The sequence below is a fragment of the Zingiber officinale genome, chromosome 7A (assembly GCF_018446385.1).
Source record: "Zingiber officinale cultivar Zhangliang chromosome 7A, Zo_v1.1, whole genome shotgun sequence".
Classification (NCBI taxonomy): domain Eukaryota; kingdom Viridiplantae; phylum Streptophyta; class Magnoliopsida; order Zingiberales; family Zingiberaceae; genus Zingiber; species Zingiber officinale.
In genome coordinates, this window is record NC_055998.1 from 140,275,374 (window position 1) to 140,287,902 (window position 12,529).

At 34.8% G+C, this 12,529-nt stretch overlaps 2 protein-coding genes across 2 annotated transcripts; both read right to left on the reverse strand.

The window, feature by feature from the left end:
- Window positions 1-306: 306 nt before the first annotated feature.
- Window positions 307-2,839, reverse strand: LOC122002903 (small nuclear ribonucleoprotein SmD1a). Its single transcript, XM_042558289.1, has 4 exons — window positions 2,730-2,839; window positions 2,549-2,625; window positions 696-887; window positions 307-602 (listed from the first exon to the last, which is right to left on the reverse strand). The coding sequence occupies exons 1-4, from the start codon at window positions 2,741-2,743 to the stop codon at window positions 541-543; spliced, it is 345 nt and encodes a 114-aa protein (XP_042414223.1). The 5' UTR covers window positions 2,744-2,839; the 3' UTR covers window positions 307-540.
- Window positions 2,840-4,795: 1,956 nt separating this feature from the next.
- On the reverse strand, window positions 4,796-11,849 carry LOC122002904 (probable acyl-activating enzyme 17, peroxisomal). Its single transcript, XM_042558290.1, has 14 exons — window positions 11,522-11,849; window positions 9,679-9,808; window positions 9,318-9,568; window positions 9,021-9,225; window positions 7,994-8,034; window positions 7,776-7,901; window positions 7,198-7,271; window positions 6,588-6,808; window positions 6,068-6,162; window positions 5,772-5,988; window positions 5,553-5,678; window positions 5,376-5,474; window positions 5,089-5,301; window positions 4,796-5,017 (listed from the first exon to the last, which is right to left on the reverse strand). Exons 1-14 carry the CDS (start codon window positions 11,776-11,778, stop codon window positions 4,916-4,918), a joined length of 2,157 nt encoding a protein of 718 aa, XP_042414224.1. The 5' UTR covers window positions 11,779-11,849; the 3' UTR covers window positions 4,796-4,915.
- Window positions 11,850-12,529: the final 680 nt, after the last annotated feature.

The following is a 12,529-nucleotide window of genomic DNA, read 5'->3' on the forward strand; positions in this document are numbered from 1 at the left end:
TTGGGGCAATAAACACTCTTAAAACTACTTTTCTTTTGCCTGTAAAACAGTTTTTTTTTTTGAAAAATTGTGGAGACTATTTTTGTTTGGCGACCAAGATTTAAAATTTCAAATTAGATTATGCTAACGTAAATCATAACTACTACACAATTAGAAATAAAAATGAATTAAAATAAAGCAAATCATTATTTTACTAATAAATAAAAAATATCTTTTAATGATTCTAATAATTTAATTTTTAGCCTTTTATCTTTCAAGGCCTAAAATTTCTCTAGAGTGAGAGTTTGTTTCTTTGAAACAATGACAAACCTCAATTGATTCTTTTTATAGTGAGAACTAAGCTAGCATCCACAACAAGAACACACACTTTACAAAACGTCCAAAAATACTAGAACAGAAATTTTGGCAAATCAAAACGTCAGTCATTTAGAGCTACAACAAAGTCTTGCCTGCTGTGTTAAGCATAAATACTATCGCTGATAATAGCAAGGTATTTGCACATAAACAGCTGCGGAAACAATTCTGATGAAGTGGATGCTTCTAACGGCCACGGCCTCGTCCGCGACCACGCCCTCGGCCACGACCACGGCCCAGAGCCCTCCCTGGTTTCCGATTACATAGACCGGAGTAAGATGTGAATTTTGATTGATTTTGAACTAATACTCTAGCATGAAAAGCATAGACACAAAGCATACCAGCGGTGGGTTTTTTGGGTTTGACCCGAGGCGTTTCCTCGACGAGTAAAGTCTCAAGGTTCAGGCTGTCAGGTAGGATGTAGTACCTAATATTGTTGCCTCTCACACTGAGGTGATCGAGTGTAACCGGATTTTTTCCCTTCACTGTCAGTTTCACAGTCTTCAAGTGGGTGTTCATGCTGATATCCACACCTGTAAGAACCAGTTAGGATTAAGGGTGGCCGACTGCAATTATGTGCCGGCTTCCTAAAGCATAACACTGTTACTTCAACTATTCAAATGCGATGAAAATCCTGAAAGATGAAAAGTTATCGTGCTACAAGATCACATTCACAGCTCTACTCCTGAAATTTAGATAATCGATAAAATTAATATATATTGACAGGAACCCGAGTTATAAAAGAACAAAAGATTACAACCATCTTCCACGCTAGTTCATCTTCTAAATCATTTATAGATAAGCTAGCAGATCCACTAGAATAATTATAGTTCATCTTCTAAATCATTTAGATAAGCTAGCAGATCCACTAGAATAATTAAAACCTTACTATCCTAAAAATCCTAATCACCTTCATCATACATATTGAAGAACAAAAGGTGAAGAAGATAGTATAGTTTTGCTGGTTGCGCAATACAGTCATATTTACTCAAAAATCAAACTTAGTTTCCTCAAATGTTTGTCTGATAGTATGTCACTGGATCAGTCCCTAAGAAAATAAAAAATTATCTGTGGTAACTCTGAATGAAAAAAAAAACTATTGAAATTCCAACTTAGCATGCCAAAGAAAGGGCCAATCATACTTTATGCAGAAAAACGTTAGCTAGTTAGAAAATAACAAATACAAATAGCGGAGTAGAGATCAAAATGATAAGATAAATGTGTAAAGTTAAAAGAAATTATAAAATAAAAAAAAATATGATTATATGCAATGATAAGGTGCAAGAAAACACATTAAGATGAAATGGAGTAGTTCAAAAATTGAAAGACTGAAGGTGTAATAGGTAGAAAGTGACCAATTAAAATTACTTAATCAATTTAAATATTAATAATGATATGGCTAGACATTGAAGTCAATGCAAGGAATACAAACAGCCAACCTAGAATAGTTGACCTTGCTGGTTTTTGTCGTGGTCAACATGCAAGTTCTATGATTAACATTCACATTCTTGGGAGAATTCATGGTCTCAGTTAAAATCAAGTGGAATATCGATATGGATATAAGAAAAATTAGTTGAAAGACTGAGAAGTGACTGGAATAAGATAATGTTGTTCCAAACAAGTTCACTACCCAAAATGTTATGCTGCTGTATAGATGGTAGACATCGGGCCGTAGAGTCTGATGCACAATGGTAGATATAGGAATTTGAGGTCACATGAACGATATTTTTTTCATTATTTGAGAAATCTATATGTTAAAATAATAATCAACTAATCGTTGTCCTATAGAATCAGTTTCAAATGCCAATGAAAACAGTTACAAATGTGGCAACATTTAGAACTCGCATCCACTATCATGCATGTACAATAGTAAAGGAAACAAAAAAAATCGAAACATTAAAGATTTCAAATAACACTTGATGAATTCAAGGCGAACGAACCATATGTTATTGAAAAAAGAGTAATTCCAACACCGAAGATGTAGAAACCAAGCATACGCAGCCCAGATCCCAGACAATAAGAGAGAAAAAAAATCCCAAAAATAATCACTTCGACCTCGTGGTGCGACTTTGAAGTTTGAAACCGAGTAAAAAAGTTCGCAGGAAACATAAACCCAAAACCCGAAGAATAAACCCATGCAAGAGAGTCTCACTGAAAGGCCGACTTTTGACCATTAACGAGCAAGGGGACGTACCGATGATGGTGCCATGAACAACGGTGCCATTCTTGAGCTCGATCGAGACAGTCTCATTGGTGAGCTTCATCAAAAACCTAACACCATTTCCGCGAACGGAGATCCGCCAGAGGTGAGAAAACAAACAAAAGGGAAAGAAATGAGAAAAACAATGCGAGTAAAGAGGTTGATGGAAGCTAACCTGACGAGCTTCATCTTCGATCGATCCCAGAAGAAGCGAGGCGGAGAGCAGTCGCGAGCTAGGGTTCCAAAAATTAGCGCTCGGGCTTCGACTCGCACTTCAGTCGGGCGGAGCTTAAAAAGATTGGAAAAAACCTTGTGGTGATAGAAAAGTAAGTCACCGTTCGATCATTCTGAAGATGATCTGGAGCGTTAATCACTTCCACGCCGACAATTTTCCTCAAGAGTTTGGGAAATCCCTGAAAAACCCATCATTTTACGAAAAATAACAAGACCTCAACTTTCAAAGCTGTTCTCTACCAGATTTCATTGGACGGAAAAGTGTGAAATATGACCGTGGGGTTTTTTATTATAAATAATTATTGACACTAAAACGCAAAATCATCCAACAACTACTACGAATAGAGTTGTCTGACGGATCAGTGATGGATCAATCATTTGATGGGCAGAACAAGTCGACCCGTTAATTTATTGGATTGTAAAATTTTCAATCCAAGACGAGTTATGGATTTGACAGATCAACCCGCAGACTCATCAATTTTTTTTTAAAAAAAAAAATATTTCATATTTTCAATATTTTATTTTGAAAAATTTAATCAATCAAATATATTCATAAACATGTATTTTAAATATAAATAAATATAAATAAATAATTATGTGAGATAAAAAGTATTATTTTTATTTCAAAATTATAATAAAGAAAGATAATAAATTAGTATAAAACTTAATTTATATGTATTTCTTAAGCCGTGGACCAACTCAAACCCGTCACGGGCTGACCCGCACGAGTCACGGGCCTAGGCGGGTCGACCCACGACAGGCTTGGTTGATAAAATTTCAACCCAATCCGATTAAATTATTTCACAGAACGGACTAATCCGATTGACTAACTCAAATTGACGACTCTAAGTACGAACAAAACATGAGCGGCCAACTCGACAACTCAAAGGATTAAAACAAACTATTTCGATTATCTAATATCAATCACTAAATTAATTATTTATCCACGGATAAATTAATTAATTTTATATTAATTTAATTTGTTTAATTTTAATTAACAAAATTTGGATTTTTTTTAAATATATTGGTATTCCTTACCAAAAACTAAGATAAGTAAAAATTCAATTAAACTGATAGAATCTATCAAATTTAAAAATTTAATTTGATTATTTGATAATTCAATTTTTTAAAAAAATAATATTTTTTAAAAAAAATATTATTTTTTATTAATTTGGTTCATTTTTTATTTTCTTATTAGGTTAAATCAAATAAACCGAAATACATAAAATCAAATAGAAAAATTTTCCATAATTCGATCATAATAGTTGAGTTTATTCAATTTTTTAAAAATCAATCGATTTAATTAATTAAAAAAAAAATTATTCAATTTTCGATTTAGTTAAATTTTAACTATCCCTATCAACTACGTATCTTAAAAGTGAATTTAATATTATACCATTAATTTTTAAACATTTTCATATATTATTTAATTAATTAATGACATTTATTTTCATATATAAACCTTATAAAACTTCAAAAATAGTTATATATCTATAAAATTTTGTGGCATAGATAGTTAATTTACCATTTTAAATTTTCAAAAATAAATGATATATATATATATATATATATATATATATATATATATATATATAATGATTATGTTAAAATATAACTTTGTGACATGGATAGTTAATTTACCATTTTAAAATTTCAAAAATAAATGAAAATAATAATTAAAAAATACTTGTAAGTTATGAAAATTTATACAAGAATATCCACATCTACTTTTATTATTACCGCAACCAAACTTTATTCCCCAATAAAATTTTATCCCATTAAATAAAATCAACTATATAAATTCTTTTACTATTTCTATGCTTACGATATCATCATTTAAAATTTAAATAAATTATTTCTTATATTATTATTATTAATGATCAAATTTTTGTTTTATTTTCTCTTCCTCAATAGCACATTGTCTAAAATTTAAATAAATTATTTCTTATATTATTATTATTATTAATGATCAAAATTTTGTTTTATTTTCTCTTCCTCACTTGCACATTGTATAACTGAATTATTTATTGATGATCTAAATAGTACATTTAAAAAAAAGTTCCTCAAGTAGAACTTGAAGGCATTTACGAGGATGAGATCATACATCTTTCCAAGAAACACACAGCATTACAACCTTGGCCCGTTCACAAATTTCTGCCTCAGAATCCTTCGCATAACCTTGTTTGAAGCAGTCCGTGGAAGAGATGGCACGGGAACGATAGACGAAACCTTTTATAGAAGCAAAGATCATCACAATGACGGGCACAAAGTAATAAACTAAAATTATTCAAAGCAAGTACCTTGAACAATGGATTCAGTTTCTTCTGCAATGCAGAATTGAAGGCCAGCCTTAACTTTTCCAAATCCTCTTCCATGGTGTTTGGATCCCTAAAGACGACGGCCACAACTAGTTGTTCAGGCCCACCGGCCAGTGGTGGGACACCAATCGCAGCTGTCTCAAGGATGGCTTCATTGACAGTGTTGCAGATTCGTTCAATCTCGACAGAACTCACCTAGTAACAGCAGATTTGATGCTCTTTCAGTATGTATTTGCTCAAAAAGAACAAAATGTACTGTTGGCGTGTACCTTAATGCCGCCAAGGTTCATCGTGTCATCTGCACGACCATGTGCCCTATAATATCCTCCTGCAGTGCGCTCGAATTCATCTCCGTGTCTTCGAAGTAACTGCATGTTCTAGCCTTGTTAAGCCTATAATAACTCCATAAAGACTCACTAGTTGTAGGGAAGTTGAAAAGGGCTTACTTTTCCGTTATACATTGGCATGCCCTTGAAGTAAACATCGTAATGATCAGCATTTAGTAAAGTTGTTGATGCTCCAAACATTGTTGGATCAAGGGCTAACTCACCGATTCCCGTGGAATTTTCAGGCTTCGATAGAAATAGAAGAAACAATGCACTTTTCACCAATTTCAGATGGCTAAACTTAAAAATGAACTAGAAAAATGAGAAAGTAGTACTCACAAGTGGATTTCCATTACTATCGAGGATAAAAAGTTTGCACCCCATCGCTGGTGTACTGAATGCGGCTAGTGCTTGAGGCTGCAAGAGGGACCCAGACACAAATCCACCTCCGATCTCGGTACCGCCACAATATTCGATAACTGGCTTGTAATGAGCTCTGCCCATGAGCCACAGATAATCATCCACACTGGATGCCTCTCCAGTGGAGCTGAAGCAACTATACATCAGAATTACAATCTTCAGTAATTTCAATGTCAAGAAGATGCCAGAATATCAACCTTGCAAAGCTCATTTACCAAATGGTTGACCAATCGAGGCCGGCAGTACAATTTGTGCTTTTCCAAGCCCGCACAATACTTGGAACAACACCGAGCATTGTTACCTTGGCATCCTGAATATATTGGAGAAATGGAATTATTTGGAATTCACAGGATCATGAAAAATGCTACTGTCAAGCAACAAAACAGATAAGGGAATAAACATCATATTCAAAGAACCTGCTGCAAATGTCAGTATATTTCCTAGCAATAAACATCATAAAGTGTACACCGCTATGGATTAATAACAAGATTATTCACAAACATGCTGCTCAAGAACCAGCAAAAGAACAGATAAATGTGTCTACAATTATCAAACCAGCACATAGACAAGTATACCTAAGTTAATGAACATTCAACTCATTTTTTGTAGAAACTAGAAAGTATTATCATTTTGTGCCTAAACTAAGGTAGTGCAATTATTGTTGCAGTAGCATGGTATGCGTACCAAGCTATAAAAAGGTTCAGACTTTAAAATACACAAGCGGACTCATTGTACCTGTACAAATTTTGCAAATCCAGATCCAAGAGGGATGCCATTATACAGAGCCATAGAAGCTCCATTTATTAAAGAGGCATACACAAGCCATGGGCCCATCATCCAACCAAGATTAGTAGGCCATGCAACAACGTCGCCTTTATGTATGTCCATGTGTGCCCATGCATCTGCAGAAGCCTTTAGAGGAGTTGCATGTGTCCATGGAATTGCTTTTGGCTCACCTATCCAACATTTGCAGATCTTAGCGATCAGATGCCTCTTTAGTGTGACACAATTGAATGAGCAGAATCATCCAATCCAAATCTTGTAAGTTGCACGTATTTTCACCAATTCTTAATGGAAAAGAATTCCAATTCAACATTATCAAAGAATTTGTTAGATTGCTAATTTCTGAAGTACATTTGGATTACTTAAAATTGAAAAAATCTTTTGTTCAGAATTGATGGATAAATTGGAATTATATGATAGAGTTCTTAAGGGTCATGAATTTCCAAGAATTTCAGACACAAATATGACCATTTTTATGGGATTTTCAAATCTCAGATTCTGAAGAAGATTCTAATTCCACAATTTATGGTACCAAACAAGTAGTTAGGTCAAGTCTAGTTACCTGTCGTTCCAGATGAAAAGAGGATGTTTGTGAAGGTCTCAAAAGGTTTTACAACCGCAGGATAGGGCATGTCTCTGCATTTACCAAAAGATGTAAATAATGATTAGTAGTTATTACATAAATATGAAACTCAATACCTCGTTGCTTTGAATAAAAAGCTTATATGCACATCTTCACTATATTTTTAAAGAAAATAGAATGCCACTAACTTTTTGAATACATAAGTTGGAATTATATAAGCAATAACCAAAGCATTTTTCATTCATTCTCTCTCTCGAAAATACTTCATTTCCTTATTTAATCTTGTCATGGATCCAACTATAAATGTGTGCATTGTGCAGGAAGAAGTAATTCTCCAATTCACTTTTATATTTATCCATAAACAATTTGTATCCTTGCACAATTCCACATGCTAATATATGATAGGTTAAAGCAGAACTAGCCTATTTCACAATTTTCGTACCTATGTAAAATTGTGAAATCCACTGAGAAAAAATGTTATGGATCAAAGAACTCACTTTAATCATTTAACAAAAGATCAAAATGAGAAGAAAATGCATATAAATAAGGCTGCATACATGGTATGATCTACTCTTTTCAAAAAGTCATGCCAAGAAATATCATCCGCACGCAGTCCTTTTACTGTAGTGTAATCTCTTGCCGGGACGACAATTGCTAAAGGAGCATGAGCTTCAACAACTTTACTAGAAGAGATAAAAGTTACAAAATGAGAAAGCAGTAAAGAGCTACCAAGTGATTACTTAATAGTGCTTCCAAGGAGTATATTGACCATCACCTGTACAAAGGTAGTTGCTTTACACCCCGGATAATCCAATCCTAATAAGGGAATTAGATATTTAAAAGGTGAGACTTTAATGATTGATTTATACTAGATAGAAACTCAACAACAAGTTGCATCTTCAAATTATCTAGGGTTTAGTACATGAATCTTATCCCTCCTCCATTGAACTCTATAAATATCATGTTGGCAATAATATCTAAGTCATCTTGACGTTTTTAAATAATGTTATGCGAATTTCTATTGTCTCCCTTTAGCCTCATCACTAGATCTGTGGCTAAAATTTAACATTGCAAAAGTAGCATTTTGCAAAAAAAAAACTCTCATAAGAGAAAATAGGAAAATGGTGGAAACATGCTGAGACGATAAGCAACATCCAGGCACAAACATATTGTCTCCCTTTAGCCTCATCTTGAAGTCACTGAACGATATGTTTTTTCCTATAACCTAGTGGGTACACAATATTGTAGATGACATTTTAAACCAACCAAAATGGCATATCCTAGTATCAGATACCACTTTGGATCAGTTAGAATCCTTTCACAAGTGATCAATTTGTGAGGGTCTATGGCTGAGGATACCAAATTAATCAGAATCCATCATCTTCTATGTTGCTCTGAACAATTCCAACAAGCTATGCATTAAACTTGACTTTCATATATGACCATGAGTAATTGTCAAGAGAAATAAACAGAGTAAAAGAAAGGAAAGAGAAAAGATAATCACTAAACATAAATGCATAAATATTTAATTAGAAACTTTTTATAATATTCTCAGTTAATGATCTCTCATAAAGTTCTAAATTCTGGTTTTTATGAGATTGATGCATATTTGTTCTCCTATATCTAGGAAAAACAATCAGTTGAAGTCTCAATTGAGATTAGCCTTCCATGTCAAACTAGGCCATAAATATATACAGAAATGTCATGAGTGGCACTAGGATGGATTGATGGACTGGACATATTACCCTCGCCAACAGATTAGAATTATTGCAAAAGACAAACTTACTGATAAAAATGCTGACCTGGGTGAAAATTGCTTTTGCATTTGCTATCGTAAGCCTGGTTGTGATTTCCTTAGGGGCAAAGCTATCTGCTATAGATACCACCACATAACCTGCTAGAACAATAGCTAGGTAGATTAAAACAGAAGTAACATTCATTGGCATATCTATTGCAACACCAGATTCTTTCGGTAAACCCAATGTATCAAGGGCATTAGCAATCAGCCTGAAAAGCCACAGACAAACTATGTTGTAGTCGCAAGTAATTGCCAATCTAAGATTAGATATAAAATAATAATAAAATAAAGAACTTCATACCAGACTTTTGTCCTCAGTTCCTTGAAAGTCATGGTATTAACAGGTAAAGCATCACATCCTTCATCTCTCCAAATAATGGCAACATCATTAAGTCCTCTTTTATTATTCAAACTCAAGCATAGGCTGGCAGAATTTAAACATGCCCTAGGCAACCACTGCCCTCCAGGATATGAGTCATGGCTTTGAAGGATGCAAGATGGTGGCACCGGAAATGAAATATCCATCTCTTTGAAAACCATCTTCCAATAAGTCTAAAATTCACATAACATACCAAGATGATTGACTCAAAAATCAAACTTAAAATTCAACCAACTAGCTAATAGAGAAGAAATGGAATGACAAATGTTCATTTCATCCATACCTCTGGATTCTCCACAGAAAAAGCCTGAAAGTCAGTAAAGCTTGATATTGGATCCTTGTATCTCACTCCCAATAACTCACTTCCATGCTTCTGTAAAACTTGTCCTATATTTGTAGATGCAGCATTCTCTCTGGTAAATGTAAAACAAATTGAATAAAAATTCCTGTATTCAATATGCATTGAGCACTAATGATGATACTTAGAAATCAGAATTTTGAATCATCAAAGCCAGATCAGATGGCACACTTAGTCATGGATGATCTGTAGCACTTTGGAATGAAGGAATATCTATATACATTTATAGAGTCTAGATTACCGTCTAACGCAAGATCAGGAAATCCACATAGTTCACAATGATTTGTTCATTTTATGGGATGACAATTACTCTTCCAAGAAAACATTATAGGCAACTGCAATTGGATCTATTGGTGGAAGTCAAATTTGTGGCAAGGGGCAATAACGGCCTATGGTGGCAAATGGGAAACAAGAGAAGAAGGGCATTGGAGGAGAGTAACGCGAATAGGAAAGGAGATTAGCGTCAGTATCATGTGCTTGGCAAAGGCTGAATTTTGATCTAGCAAAAGGAGGCCAACTTTGGTGCTACAAAGGAGGTCGAATCTAGAGTAGTTGGCATAGATGGCCATTGACAGTGTGCGACAAAGCGAGTAGTCGCAGCGAACAACACAAGGTGTCACGGTGAAGAAGTAGAAATTGATGGCTCAAGGTGTCGTGACGAAGCATAAAGTCGCAATGGGTGATGCAAGGCATCACAATGGAGCTAATGATGCAAGATGTCACAAAGGAGCAATAACTCATTGCAAAATGTCATTGACATGTGTGTTATACCCCTATTGCAGGTGATTGCGGGAGAGTGAATGTTCAAAGATGGACTCGAGACAGGAGAAGCCGAAGCAACTGATGAGCTTGGACCATGTAGATTGTAGAGTGTCTGGACCAAATATTCAAAAGGCAGGTTGGGGAGCGAGAGGGGAGCAAAATATGTCGAGATGCAAGGTTGATAGTGGTCATGCAGTCGATGGAGTAGGTAATGTTATCCCAAGCACAAAGGTTGGAGTCAAACTTATAAGATGAGGGGACATTGCAGAGAGTGTGTGAGAGGGTGGACATTTAGCAGTTGCATTGGACGAAGAGGTGGAGCATCATTGGATACAGTGCAACTCATTGGATCTGGTGGAGATAGAGTGGGAAGGGCACAAAGGACTAAGACCGATAGGTACAGGAGGGAGGAGACGCCATGTGTGCAGCCTCCCCTTGATACCAACTCTTGAGATAATCGGACGAGGATAGGTGATAGCTCTGATACCATATAAAAATAATTTAAGATGAATTATTGTATTTGATATCAAAGAAGAATTGCAGACACATATATATAGTTTACAAGTTGGAACACGTAGTAAATATTGGTTTCAAGAATAGGCTTGTAAATGAGGTAAAGTTTGAGTTCTTATCTAAGTATTGATGTTGTAGGATTTATTAATTAATAGTAAACCACCATTATTGATTTGCAACACTTTGAGCACGAAAGTGATTATGCTAAGTTCAATTATAGAGCACCAAAGGTGGCATTTTTTTTTACCTTAACAGTGATGATTTTTTTTATGATATTGATTCATTGAAGGTGCAGAACTTCTGCCACCAGAAGTAGTTCAATTAAAAGGGGTAACTTTACATCAAAGAATAATCTTTCTTCACTATATTTCTAGCTGAGAATTTCTGTAAAATTTCATCAATAAAGAAGATGGATTCACCAACAAATAAAGCCCAATCAAACTAGACGATTCAAGCAAAAAAACAAAATCAGAGAAATAAAGGCAGTAAATACTTGTCTGGAATCCAAGCCGGCGGCGGATTAGAACCAAAGTCCCTGTAACAGCCATAGTACAACATCTGGTGGAGGGGGAAAGGGAGAGTAGGGCTTAAGATCCGCTTCGAGATGGCGTCCCAAGCCTCCGGGCCAGTGCCCCCGCAATCGGAGATAACCTGAAGAAGACCTAAGTGGATCCTCCCGGCCTCCTCCATAGGCACGCCGGTGGCCGCGATCTCCTCCGCCGTTACCTCCGCCACCGCCTTGTACGCCATTAGCGCCGTCCGCAACCACCGCGAGCTGCCGTCGCCAATTGAAATGACGGGAGAAGGAATACAGGGGCAGAATTGCTTCTCTTATTTCCCGAAAGAAAGCCATTATCCTGATCCACCTCACAATGTATTACGCGTGATCTTAGATCAGTACTGAGAAGTGTCGTTATTGAGTAGATCAGGTTAGTTATTTGAGGAGAAGGAACATGTTAAAGGAGAAGGTACGTCATGATTCGTGCAAATGTATCCTCCTTGGGTCCTAGGGATCCGTGCCGTTCGTTACTTGGCAGTTGTTGATTGCCACTAAAAATTTTCATTTACTTCGTAAACTTTTACTAATTTATCATTAATCATATTGATAGTTTTGATAAGAAATAAAACCTCCATATTACAATAACTATAATTATAATTATTACAATGAGTGTCATTAGTATTAGTTAGAGTCAAAGTATTATTATAATATAATATTTATTAGAGATAAAATATTTATATTGTAATAATTATAAATTATAATTACTATAATATAATTTATTTATATTGATCAAAATATTCATATTATAATCGTTTTAAATCCGTCGCTAATTAATTTACTATAGCTTAAATAATTTTGACAAAAAAAATATACTCAGGAACGATGATGCATCGGTCTTATAATAAATGAAAAAAAAAAGCCTTTTATTTTTTATCTTTTTAAAATGATTTCTATACTTTGATTACTAATTTACTATTATTATTCTATATTTTTGGATGGTCT

What these genes read in the sequence shown, in the direction of transcription:
- LOC122002903 (XM_042558289.1), bottom strand. An exon ending in TGTTCATGGCACCATCATCG is followed by an intron (nt 888 to 2,548) that starts GTACGTCCCCTT and finishes TGGTTCTTACAG; the next exon opens with GTGTGGATATCAGCATGAAC. An exon ending in ACCCAAAAAACCCACCGCTG is followed by an intron (nt 603 to 695) that starts GTATGCTTTGTG and finishes ATCGGAAACCAG; the next exon opens with GGAGGGCTCTGGGCCGTGGT.
- LOC122002904 (XM_042558290.1), bottom strand. Translation starts at nt 11,778, where the DNA reads ATGGCGTACAAGGCGGTGGCGGAGGTAACGGCGGAGGAGATCGCGGCC. An exon ending in TTTCTGTGGAGAATCCAGAG is followed by an intron (nt 9,569 to 9,678) that starts GTATGGATGAAA and finishes TGTGAATTTTAG; the next exon opens with ACTTATTGGAAGATGGTTTT. An exon ending in CTCGATTGGTCAACCATTTG is followed by an intron (nt 5,989 to 6,067) that starts GTAAATGAGCTT and finishes TCTGATGTATAG; the next exon opens with TTGCTTCAGCTCCACTGGAG.